Source organism: Engystomops pustulosus, chromosome 1 (assembly GCF_040894005.1).
Source record: "Engystomops pustulosus chromosome 1, aEngPut4.maternal, whole genome shotgun sequence".
In the NCBI taxonomy this organism is placed as follows: domain Eukaryota; kingdom Metazoa; phylum Chordata; class Amphibia; order Anura; family Leptodactylidae; genus Engystomops; species Engystomops pustulosus.
Genome location: NC_092411.1, coordinates 45,216,304 through 45,229,998, shown reverse-complemented (window position 1 = coordinate 45,229,998; position 13,695 = coordinate 45,216,304). Strand labels below are relative to the sequence as shown.

The 13,695-nt window shown below is 42.5% G+C and overlaps 1 protein-coding gene across 1 annotated transcript; it reads left to right on the top strand.

Annotated features, from left to right (window-relative positions):
- Positions 1-2,578: 2,578 nt before the first annotated feature.
- MBLAC2 (metallo-beta-lactamase domain containing 2) lies at positions 2,579-13,477 on the top strand. The gene is made up of 2 exons (XM_072139486.1): positions 2,579-3,138; positions 10,600-13,477. The coding sequence occupies exons 1-2, from the start codon at positions 2,688-2,690 to the stop codon at positions 10,983-10,985; spliced, it is 837 nt and encodes a 278-aa protein (XP_071995587.1). The 5' UTR covers positions 2,579-2,687; the 3' UTR covers positions 10,986-13,477.
- The last annotated feature ends 218 nt before the right edge of the window (positions 13,478-13,695 follow it).

Sequence of the window (13,695 nt, the reverse complement as noted above, 5' to 3'; positions counted from 1 at the left end):
CCGGCCATAGTCAGAACTTACACAACTTCCTAATATCACCATCACCACTAATGAGCAGCTATTACATCCTTCTCCTGGTGCAGTAAGAAACATAGAGGCTTCCAGAATAAGGAATGATCTCATTCATAATCCAAAGCCATGAGCAATGGTTTCTGGCGCTGAGGTCATCTCATGTACCACACAGCATCACTGTCTAAAATCTATGTAAAGCTCAAATATATCTTAGGGAGAGATGTTCCTAAAAATACATAGGGGGAAAGTTACTGTATATACTCAAGTATAAGCCGACCCAAGTATAAGCTGAGGCCCCTAATTTTACCACCAAAAAGTGAAAGTCCGAAGGCTGCAGAATTTTTTTTACACACGGTAGGAATATATGCTGTGTAGCTGCCCCATCGGTTACATCAGGAAGCCTAAGGGCGCGTTCACACGTTGCGTTTTGACCTGCGTTTTCATTGCGTTTGAAACGCATATACAACAGCTGAGGAGAGGTGATTTGCCTAATTACATCACTGTTAACATTTCCGTTTCCGTTGTTAACACGTGCGTTAACATTGCGTTTACAAACGTAAACGGTAATGTAATTAGGCAAATTACCTCACATCAGCTGTTGTATATGCGTTTCAAACGCAATGAAAACACAACCAAAACGCAACGTGTGAACGCGCCCTAAGGGTGAAGACACACATGGCGTTTTTAGCCCGTTTTTAGTTTTTAGCCCGTTTTTTGAAAATGCATGCGTTTTTGACCAGTTTGAATTAAGATAATTGCTCAAACCTGTCAAAAACGCATGCAATTTTTAACGATCTGAAAACGCACTAACTAAAAACGGCCTAAAAACGCCATGTGTGTCTTCACCCTCAGGGTGCGGTCACATGTGGCATTTTGAACCCGTTTTAGACACGTTTTTAAGCTGTCCATTAAAAATGCATGCATTTTTAAACGGACTGCTTAAAAATGGACCAAAAACGGGTTCAAAACGCCATGTGTGGCCGCACCCATAGGCCGGCAGCACACGTGGCATTTTGAACCCGTTTTTTGGGCCATTTTTAAAGGGAACCTACCACCACGAATCTACCTATAAAGGTAGATCGGGTGGTAGGTGGATGTATGGGACGTGAGGATAGCCCTTTTTAGAGCTAATCCTCACGTCCCCGCTAGCCTAGCATAAACTTTATTGCCCTAATATGTTAATTTAATTAAGCGGCTACCAGGGCGTGGAGTAGCCGGACACGAGGCTACACGGCGCGGCTACTCCACGCCCCAGTAGCTGCTTTCCCCCGCCTACCCTGTGATCTTCGGCGCGCAGCTCCTGGCAGCTGCGCGCCCTCGTCCGAGAAGCCGGAGTTCTGCGCATGCGCAGTAACTCCGGCCAAGATGCGCGATCTCGGGAACGAGGCCGGAGTTACTGCGCATGCGCAGAACTCCGGCTTCTCGGACGAGGGCGCGCAGCTGCCAGGAGCTGCGCGCCGAAGATCACAGGGTAGGCGGGGGAAAGCAGCTACTGGGGCGTGGAGTAGCCGCGCCGTGTAGCCTCGTGTCCGGCTACTCCACGCCCCGGTAGCCGCTTAATTAAATTAACATATTAGGGCAATAAAGTTTATGCTAGGCTTGCGGGGACGTGAGGATTAGCTCTAAAAAGGGCTATCCTCACGTCCCATACATCCACCTACCACCCGATCTACCTTTATAGGTAGATTCGTGGTGGTAGGTGCCCTTTAAGCAGTCCGTTAAAAAATGCATGCGTTTTTTAAAAAACGTGTCAGTTTTCGACCCACTTTAATTAAGATAATAGGTAAAATCGGTCAAAAACGCATGCGTTTTGTAACGGACTGCTTAAAAACGGCCCAAAAACGGGTTCAAAACGCCACATGTGCCACCGGCCTTGGGCTGTGTTCACATTGCAATTCGAAATGCAATACAACAGCTGAGGAGAGGAGATTTGTCATTGAAGTCCATTGAAATGAATGTGTCAGTGTGCAAAAAAACCCAAAAACACATGGACAAAGAAGAACAGCACCTCCATACGCCACCTCCATGTCAGGTGAGTGTAGAGGAGCGATTAGTTGAACACCAGTGTTATCTAAATTGTCCAAATATAGATCTGGTCGCTTAGGCTGTGTTCACATTGCATCTCCCTAAGATTCCAATAAAAAGTCATCAAAAATCCTAATGCCAGACAAAGCAGGGTTCATTGGGTGACATAATGGTTATCTTATCTATCCAGTGGCTCTGGAACTGAGGAGACATTTTTTTTCTTATATAACAGTACAGTTAGACTGCAAATCAGTCAGAAAGTGATGCCGGGAGATTTCAGCTGTGAAGCCTGGAAACATGTAGAGTCCTATTACAGGGTATTCTATAGCAGAGCTGCTGTGCAGGGCATCACCCTCTCAGGGCTCCAGCACTGCCCCCATGTACTTATCGCTAATGCCACAGGTCGGTCACCGATCACCTGCGATCCCTAACAAACTCACAAGAAGAGGCGGTACTATAGGAAGCAGCCTTCCCCAGTGCTTCATCCTCATTGGTCTATTCAGCAGTGACGCCTCCTAGAACTCGTCTCTGATTGGTGGAGGCGCGTTCGGAATCTGTACTCTGATGACAGTTGTGTGGGCGCTGCCCGAGGTGCTGACTGCAACAGGCGCCTTGGCCGGTGTGTGGCCGCCCGGGGAGAGGCTCCCGCAATGGCCGCGCTCGAGTGGTACGCACACAAGGCCCTGGGGGACGGCGTGTTCTGGATCCAGGAGCGCTTCTATGAGTCCGGGAACCGGGCCAATATCTGGCTGGTGCGCGGCTCCCACCAGGACCTGGTCATAGACACGGGGCTGGGGCTGCGCAGTCTGCCGGACTACCTGTGCTCCGCCGGGCTGCTCCCGCACGGCAAGGACGGGGGATCCGGGCGCCGGCCGCTCATGGCTGTGGCCACCCACGTCCACTTCGATCACGCCGGGGGCCTGCACCAGTTCGAGCAGGTGGCGGTGCACCGGGACGAGGCGGACGCGCTCATCCGGGGAGACAACTTCGAGGCCGTCACCTGGCTGTCCGACAGCGAAGTGGTGAAGCCCCCGAGCCCGGGCTGGAGCGCCAGCCAGTTCAAGGTGCAAGCAGTCACCCCCAGCCACATCCTGGAAGACGGTAAACACGGAGGGGGGCTGCGTATACTGCTCCGTATATTACCCGGGGATGCCTCTCCTGACAGTCCGGGTCACTTGTATTCCCTGTATCATCTTTCCTATAGATCTATGTTATTCCTCCTAGAAATGAAGGAATACCATTCATGATAGACCCATAACCTAGCTGTCAGGTCATAATGTCTTGGAAGAATTACACGGCAGAATTGTGAGATAAGATGTAATATGATGGGGAGTATTTATTACCAGACGTGTCAGGAATGGGGAGCCATCCTCTTAAATGGGCTGCTCAGGATTAACCCTTCACAGCCCTGTTCTTCATCCCTGATATATTTTAGTTGATTAATTTTCATGTTGTCACAGTCAAATATTGTCCCATGATGATCAGTGGCACTTGGTGTAGAAGTCATGAGAGCGCCATTATTCATGGAGTTTTGCAGTTAAAGGACATCTACCACCAGGATGAAGCAAATAAGCCTGAGGGGCTCCAGGCTCCATTAACACATATGAAGCCTGGAGCCCCTCAGGCTTATTTGCATACAGTACTTCATCCTGGTGGTAGATGTCCTGTAAATATGGCCTGCCTGTCGTGACTCTGAGGGACCTTAAATCTGACAAATTGCTCACATCCATTATTAGAGGGTTTGTCCACTTTCAGAAAATGATTACCATTGTTTGTGTAAGGAAAGTTATACAATTTTCCAATATGTTTTCTGTATAAATTCCTCACTCTTTTCATGATCTCTGCTTGCTGTCCTATTATAGAAAGCTTCTATTTTTACTGCTGGTGGATATAAAGTTGTCCAAGGTCATGTGATGTCACAGCTCATTATAACACACGGCTCTGATTACTCTCTGTGATATAACGACCCTTGCACCTTTGTGACATCATATGACCAGGGACAGATTTATGTCTGCTGGAAGTAAACCTAGGAGCTTTCTATAGATTGACAGCAAGCAGAGATCTAGAAAACCGTGAGGAATTGATACTGAAAGTATATTGAAAATATTGCATCACGTTTTACTACACCAACAATATCAATTATTTGCTGAAAGTGGACAACCCCTTTAAGCCCTGGATAATCAGTTATACTGATGGTAGACGTCCAGCATTACTTGCTTGTTTCTTTCTGCATTCATTGGAACCGTTTTTAGTGCAGAAAGAAAAGACACCAGTATGTCAGTGTGGTTGGTTTCCTATCCTTCATCTTGATTGTAGATGTCCTTTAAAGGGAACCTGTCAGGGAAAATTGGGACACTAAACCATATGTCCACAAGAGCTTATACTTGTTTTTGTTTCCCAAATCGCCCTGAGAGCTTCTCTTTAAAGGAAACCTACCATGAGGAATCTACTATCAGAAGTGGATCTGATGGCGGATTCCTCCTCTCTGCCTCTGCACTAATCTGTAATGTAATAATCCTGGAACATAACCTAACATGTTAAAAAAAAAATCTTTATTTTAGTAATATGTAAATTACCTGCAGAGGCTACTGGGGCGTGGAGTAGCCTTAGCACCCAGTGCCCGGCCTGGCTAGTACACGCCCCAGTAGCCTCTGCAGTTATTTACATGTTAAAAAAAATCTTTATTTTAGTAATAAGTTAAATTAGGTTCAAGGATTATTATATTACAGATTAGGGCAGAGGAATCCGCCATCAGAGCTACTTCTAATAGTAGATTCCTTACAATTCTATATCCCCTCTTCTGTAAAGCCAGGCTTCATATGGGGGGAGATGTATCATTCACAGCACAGCAATATGATATATAGGATTAAGACTTTTTACTCTTGTGTGCTTTGTCTCCTCTGTGCTCCCCATCCACACTATCCTGGGAAGAGGGGAGAGTGATGGCATCTGCTGAACAGCTTGGCTGACCCATACATCATAGCAGGCAGTATATATAGTAGTCATAAGGCTGTATTAGATTACAGGTTTATCTGGGCATCAGTGCATATATCTGTATATGTGTCTGTAATAATCCGTGTGTTAGTGGTAGAGAGGGGAGCTTAGAATTATGGGAAGTGAGGGAAAGCTGCCTTGGACTCAGTGCCCTAAGTCACAACCTGGAAGTGCCCGCCCACTTCAGGAGAAGCTGAAGCTGATTTTAAAAGTAAGGCCGAAATTGCACAAACGTACGGGGGGGCCTATGTATGTATGTATGGTTGCACGTGGCACTGTACCGCTCCATACATGGGGAATATATAGGACATGTCCCATCTTTTCCTGTGTGCGCGGCTGGACGCCATGCGTCTCTATGGAAATGGGAGGGGTCACCCTTCCTCCTCTCCAACGTTCCAGACGTATGCCCTTCCAGTTACGGCCGGGCAGGCATACATTTGTGTAAATGCGGCCAAAGGCTGATGCATATACCAGGCTAGGAAGAAGCCAGCTATATAATATAGGTATCGTTGGAATTGTTGGCTCTCTTCATCTTTGCCAAAACTATTTTTGCCCAGGCAACTTCAGTGTTATGCATTAAAAAAAGTTATCTGGTTATTTGTGGTTTCATCTGTCTCATTATTATAAGACTGTACTTCTACAAATTGGGTGAAATGGGTGTTTTTGCTGGAAAGCCGGTACCATTGACTCTTCAGAAGAGCCTCTGGTGTCCGAACCATCACTTATCTAGTACGTCTGAGATGACATTGAATATAAAGATCCTCCTATAAATAGATACGTTATTAGCATTTCTCGCACATACAGGACTGTATTAGCCAGTAGATCAGATACATTGTTTTATTTGGGAAAAAGCAGATTTATGCTAAGAGAGCGTGTCTTGCCCTTAGGGCTCATTCACATGGCTGCAATGGGGGCCGTGATCTTGTTGCCTGATTTACAACCAGATCATCCCCCGTATAGATTTCTATGGCTCCAAGTCACGGCACCGTGAGCGCGTCAGCCCGCTTTTTTATAGTTGATGATTTGGTTGAATGGATGGCATGAAATGCTATATTTCCCCTCCAGTCTCCCAGTATGGTCAGATGCTACATGGTTACAGGAGTTTTCTGGGACATTTTAGTCTGAGAAATGGGTTATCTTGATGAAAAGTGAATGAGGAAGCTGTAACCTGAGGTGGAGCAGGATGAATCTCCACCTTTGATGGAACCATTAGATGTAGCATAGTACTGATAGCACCAGTAGTATTATAGAGAGGTGCGCCACAATGTTCCTGAAGAGTGTAACATAAAGCGCTTGCATTGATCTTATTGTAGAAAGCACATCCAGATCCGGTACATATTCCAGTTTCCAATGTAATTGCACAGCGGAAGCATTTACTAGTTACGATCGATTGAGCATCATTCAGATTGGGGTGATCACCCCTTTTAGCGGCGTGTTCAGCTCTTTAGCAGACAAGTATGGTGCCGCGAGCTCTCACATCTCTGGGCTTATGTAATGGCTTCTGGATGTTTGCTCACACAGAAGAGCCATCATACATTATGTATGTGATGTTGTGTGCGGCGCGGCCCTGAATATTAGATCATAACCCACAATTACTTGTAACTATTGCAAGGATGAGCTCAGGCTTTCCTGGAAGAAGAGCTTGTAGATCCTTCCCAGAGGACCACTTACTGGTCATTGTACAACACACCGAGGAGCCCCAGATGTCACCTGCTACATTTATAAGATAGTCTTCATATAGAACACCTACCTCTGCATATCAATTATATAGTGTGGTCAAACATTATAGAGCTGGATGCAGATGATTGTCCTACAATACACTAGAAATGCCACATAGGTTAATCTGTTAATAGCGTTATTAAATGGGTTTAAATGCGTTATTTGATGCGTTTTTGACACATTCCAAAGGCTTCAAGCCTTAATCACATGTTGAAGTAACATTGGGGCTCATTTACTAAGGGCCCCGCAAGACCGCACTTTCGTTGGAAGTCCTGACGATTTCCATTTTTCTCCGCTGTGACAGTGATCTAAAAGGGGTTTTTGGCGCACATGATCGTTTTTTGGCGCAATCGCACATGCGCAATCGCTTTCATGCAACACAAATTGGGGGGGGTCGGACGATCTGAGGGATTCAGACAAATCGCAAGCCAAACGCTTACATGCACCGAGAGGAAGATGGTGAACTCCGTTGGACCTGAGCGAGGGAGCGGCACATGCAGGATATCGGGAACACGATCTTAATGAATCGCGGCAGAGTGCATTCCGGACGGACAATGCACTTTCGGGAACTCTGAAATGTGCCCTATTGTGTTTTAGCAAATGCAATTGAAAAGGCAATGTTACTTCAACATGTGTGAATGCGCCCTAAGGGTGCGGTCATACCGGTTAAAAACAGAATCAAAGCACGTAGCGGCGTATAGTTTGATTGCAAGACATTGGGAGCTGGTTACTGATCGCATACGTTTTCATAGAAACATATGCTATTGGGGCTTGATGCGTTGATGTGTGCCACACCCCAAAGCACACAAAGCATGTGTCCTTTGGTTATGCTTTGACTCTCTTTAGAAATGGAATCAAAGTGTATTATACAATAATTGGGCTGAATCGGGTGTAAACAAAGCATGCGTTTTTAACCCCTTCACGCTCTGCGACGGATATATCTGCCGCAGAGCTATGAAGGGTGTATGAAGAGGGCTCATGGGCATATCACCCATCACGGGTGTCAACCTTGTTGCATGATTTGCAACCACATCACAGCCCCTATACTTTTCTATGGTTCCAAGTCACGGCACGGTGAGCACACAGAGGACTAGACCTGTGGGACCCTGGGTAAGATCTAGGGTCGGGATTTTTTGTTGTGGTGGGGGAGGGTCAGATTCTTGGAGGGGGGGGGGGCAGACCAAGGGGGGGGTCGGGTGACAAGATCAGGGGGTAGCATTCTGTTTAAAGAGGGGGACAATACCTGGGTGGAGTTCTGTGTGAGTAGGGGGTAGCAGACATGGGGGGGCTACCTGAGGGGTTACCCTGGGGGGGGGGGAGTAGTGTTATAGTAATTATATTGTTTTATATAGTTGGCAGTATTATAGTAGTTATATTCCTGTACATAGGGGGCGGTATTATAGTAGTTGTATTCTTGTACATAGGATGCAGTATTATAGTAGTTATATTCCTGTACATAGGGGGCAGTGTTTATAGTAGTTATATTCCTGTACATAGGGGGCAGTATTATAGTAGTTATATTCCTGTACATAGGGGGCAGTATTATAGTAGTTATAGTCTTGTACATAGGGAACAGTATTATAGCAGTTATTTTCTTGTACATAGGGGGCGGTATTATAGTAGTTCTATTCTTGTACATAGGGGGCAGTATTATAGTAGTTATATTCTTGTACATAGGGGGCAGTATTGTAGTAGTTATATTCTTGTACATAGGGGGCAGTATTATAGTAGTTATACTCTTGTACATAGGGGGCAGTATTATAGTAGTTATATTCTTGTACATAGGGGGCAGTATTATAGTAGTTATAGTCTTGTACATAGGGAGCAGTATTATAGTAGTTATATTCTTGTACATAGGGGCAGTATTATAGTAGTTAGTTATATTCTTGTACATAGGGGCAGTATTATAGTAGTTATATTCCTGTACATAGGGGGCGGTATTATAGTAGTTATAGTCTTGTACATAGGGGGCAGTATTATAGTAGTTATATTCTTGTATATGGGGCAGTATTATACTAGTTATATTCTTGTACATAGGAGGCAGTATTATAGTAGTTATATTCTTGTATATGGGGCAGTATTATAGTAGTTATATTCTTGTACATAGGGGCAATATTATAGTAGTTATATTCTTGTACATAGGGGGCAGTATTATAGTAGTTATATTCTTGTATATGGGGCAGTATTATAGTAGTTATATTCTTGTACATAGGGGCAATATTATAGTAGTTATATTCTTGTACATAGGGGGCAGTATTATAGTAGTTATATTCTTGTATATGGGGCAGTATTATAGTAGTTATATTCTTGTACATAGGGGCAGTATTATAGTAGTTATATTCTTGTATATAGGGGCGGTATTATAGTAGTTATACTCTTGTACATAGGGGGCAGTGTTATAGTAGTTATATTCCTGTACATAGGGGGCAGTATTATAGTAGTTATACTCTTGTACATAGGGAGCAGTGTTATAGTAGTTATATTCTTGTATATAGGGGGCAGTATTATAGTAGTTATATTCCTGTACATAGGGGGCAGTATTATAGTAGTTATATTCTTGTACATAGGGGCAGTATTATAGTAGTTAGTTATATTCTTGTACATAGGGGGCAGTATTATAGTAGTTATATTCTTGTACATAGGGGGCAGTATTATAGTAGTTATATTCCTGTACATAGGGGGCAGTATTATAGTAGTTATATTCTTGTACATAGGGGGCAGTATTATAGTAGTTATATTCTTGTACATAGGGGCAGTATTATAGTAGTTATAGTCTTGTACATAGGGGGCAGTATTATAGTAGTTATATTCTTGTACATAGGGGCAGTATTATAGTAGTTATATTCTTGTACATAGGGGCAGTATTATAGTAGTTATATTCTTGTACATAGGGGGCAGTATTATAGTAGTTATAGTCTTGTACATAGCGGGCAGTATTATAGTAGTTATATTCCTGTACATAGGGGGCAGTATTATAGTAGTTATAGTCTTGTACATAGGGGGCAGTATTATAGTAGTTATATTCCTGTACATAGGGGCAGTATTATAGTAGTTATAGTCTTGTACATAGGGGGCAGTATTATAGTAGTTATATTCTTGTACATAGGGGCAGTATTATAGTAGTTATATTCTTGTACATAGGGGGCAGTATTATAGTAGTTATAGTCTTGTACATAGGGGGCAGTATTATAGTAGTTATATTCCTGTACATAGGGGGCAGTATTATAGTAGTTATATTCTTGTACATAGGAGCAGTATTATAGTAGTTATATTCTTGTACATAGGGGGCAGTATTATAGTAGTTATATTCTTGTACATAGGGGGCAGTATTATAGTAGTTATATTCCTGTACATAGGGGGCAGTATTATAGTAGTTATAGTCTTGTACATAGGGGGCAGTATTATAGTAGTTATAGTCTTGTACATAGGGGGCAGTATTATAGTAGTTATATTCCTGTACATAGGGGGCAGTATTATAGTAGTTATATTCTTGTACATAGGAGGCAGTATTATAGTAGTTATATTCTTGTACATAGGGGCAGTATTATAGTAGTTATATTCTTGTACATGGTTTGGGGTTACCCCAACATGAGCAACTGTATTGCGGGGTCACAGCATTAGAAAGGTTGAGAACCACTGCATTAAAGCCTTTATACAGAGCAATGCCTGCTGCAGAGGTTTGAAATTTTATTTGCCTCAAATAAACTATGGATATAGAATATGTTCTGCTACTGGATTGAAATGAACTGACATCATTCGGGTAAACTAGTGATAGATAGGTGTACAGATGCAGAACTCTGACTTTTTGTGAAGATCATTTGATGAAACAAGTTCTGTGTTATTTTTCAGGTGACATCATCAGTCTGGGTGACAGGCAGCTGACAGTGATGCACATGCCAGGACACTCGCGGGGCAGTATCTGCTTACACGATAGAGATCGCAAGATGTTATTCAGTGGCGATGTGGTCTATGATGGATCCATGATAGACTGGCTTCCTTACAGTAACATCCCCGAGTATGTCCAATCTTGTGAACGTCTCAAGGCTTTGGTGGACAGAGGTCTGGTAGACAAGGTGCTCCCAGGGCATTTCAACACATTTGGGGCAGAAAGACTGCATCGCTTGGCCACCAGTTATATAGCAAATGCAGGGGTCTGCCACAAAGTGTCCACCTATGCAGTGCGGTCTTTTGCCGGATTAGCCCTGCGTGTCACCAATTCGAGGAGAACGACCTAGTCTCTGCCGTGCCGAAATTCAAAGAACTTCTATGCAAACATCTGAAACCAAACAAGATGACAAGGTGTTCAATATGTAGATACCCGTATTACCTCCATTATAATATTAATAATTCCTTTATTTATATAGCGCACACAGATTCCGCAGTGCTGCACAGAACTTGCCTAATCAGCCCCTGTCCCCATGGGGGCTCACAATCTAATCAACCTACCAGTATGTTTTGGAGTGTGGGAGGAAACCGGAGGACCTGGAGGAAACCCACGCAAACACAGAGAGAACATACAAATGACTATCCAAATAGCCTGTGGTAAAAATTTGGGTTTGGGACGCTGAATGTATTTATGTGAAAAATGAGTAGTTATTTATGAAAGTTATTTATTTTTGCTATCATATCTGCTTATATGACTCACTATGTATGTGGTTAGCTGCTTTATTGGTGATATTGGTTATATCATATAATCTCAAAGTCACTTAAAACTGAACAGATGCCTCTAAATAAGGGTTTTGGCGATTTTCATAAAAAATGAGAAAAATTGCACCCAAAATTCTGAACCTCCTAACAACCTAGAATAGAGAGAGGATGCATAAGAAGCCCGCGCCGATAATAATAATTACTTTATTTGGGCACACAAATAAATGTATAATTACTTTATATAGCGCACACAGATTACACAGATTTGGTCTGACTTTGCACATTGTTTTTAGTGCAAACTGCTTGCACTAAATGTATTAATGTATTAATAAATGCCCTATACCCGACACAGAATTCTGCACAGAAAGGGGCGTTCCGGTGCACAGACAGGCGGCGCGCCACATTTATCATGCAGTGTCCAGTGTTGTCTCGCACACGCCTCATGTTAAAGGTGCACCAAAAAAAGTGCAATACTTTTCATGAATCTGTTGCACACTGCGCCCTCTACAGGCAAACCTCACATAGTGCAGTTTGCACTATTTTATTCTATGAATGTGGGCCAATGAGTCTTGTAAATGTATTCCCTCCGAGCTGTAACCAGGCACATAGACTTTTATACATCTGTCAGCATGTAGAGAACTCTACTAAGTAATGTAACTTCATTGATGCCGCAATGCACTTTGTTTTATTATGGTGCTCAAAGGGGAACAGCCCCCGGAAATAATGCAGCTTAGTGATGCGCTAAATTAACCTGATCTATTTTTATATATTCAATCTGGGTGCCAACTCCCTTTTATTTCTCTCTCATTGCTGTGTACTATACAGGCAGTCCCCGGGTTACATACAGGATAGGTTCTATAGGTTTGTTCTTAAGTTGAATTTGTATGTAAGTTGGAACTGTATATTTTATAATTGTAGCTCCAGACAAATGTTTTTTGGTCTCTGTGACAATTGGATTTTAAAAATGTTGAATTGTCATAAGAACCAGGAGTAACAATAAGGCTTGATGGCGGGGACCTTAGCTGTTTATTGTAGCCTAAGGTTAAAGTACAGTAAATTATGAAAATCCAGAGGTCCGTTTGTAACTAGGTGTCATCTGTAAGTTGGGTGTTCTTAAGTAGGGGACTGCCTGTATATACATATACACTGTACAAATACATATAGTTCTTGCATTGAAAATGTGCCGTATACTACATTTCGTTGCCCCTTATCCACAATAGTTTCCCCCCCACCACCATAAAAGTGCTATCAGAAAAACATAAAGTGGCACAAAAATGTATAACCAAATAGAAACACTCTCATTCATCGCCGTGATGTGTTGTATAACCAGAGAACTTGTATCCATCCAGATCAATGTCACCACATTACAGTATAGTCTTATACATGGATCAGTGTTCTCCTTCAGCTACTGCCACCCAGTGGCCAGTGATAGTAACCACAAGTCTCTACAATATCCAGCTTTGAGCTTGCAATGTATGGAACCTAGTGCAATTGTACAAACATCTCAGTTGTCCATTTGAAAATATTTTATATTAATGAAAGTGAAATATATGATCTATATTCTTTAAACTATAAAGTGTGACCTTTATTGTGACTTGAGATTATTTTTGGAGCATATCCAGTAATAGTATGTTTCATGTTAAAGCTGCCGCACAGTATTTGTGGTCTTGAACTATATGTCTATGGCAGGACATTGATTTTCAGAATGTATTTTATACCAACACAGAGAACGACATTGCAGTTCTGTGATGTGCATTTATTTTTTTCCAGTGTACAATTTGTAATGCATTTGTTGTTTTGCTAAAATATTAATAGCTATATATATATGAATATGCAAATAAAGTGCTGAATCTAAAACCTTGCATCTCTTCTTAATAACCTTTGTTTCTTATATACAGGCTGTGCCCGGGTTACGTACAAGATAGGGTCTGTAGGTTTGTTCTTAAGTTGAATTTGTATGTAAGTCAGAACTGTATATTTTATCATTGTAGATCCAGACAAATTTTTTTGGTCTTTGTGACAATTGGATTTTAAAAATGTTGGGTTGTCGTCAGAACCAGGATGAACAATAAATGTTAACTACAGAGACATTTGATATCTGTTACAGCTGTTTATTGTAGCCTAGGACTAAAGTACAATAAATTACCAACATCCAGAGGTCCGTTTGTAACCAGGGGTCGTATATGATATTGTATATGATATTTTCAAGAAGTTAATTAAGGATATTTTCACTATAAAAATACAGGTATCAGCATATGGAAGTCCGTGACCCCCAACTAAAGAAGGTCCAGACCGAGA

Coding starts and splice junctions, on each gene's coding strand:
- MBLAC2 (XM_072139486.1), top strand. CDS start 2,688: ATGGCCGCGCTCGAGTGGTACGCACACAAGGCCCTGGGGGACGGCGTG. Junction 3,139..10,599: donor CAGCCACATCCTGGAAGACG/GTAAACACGGAG, acceptor GTTATTTTTCAG/GTGACATCATCAGTCTGGGT.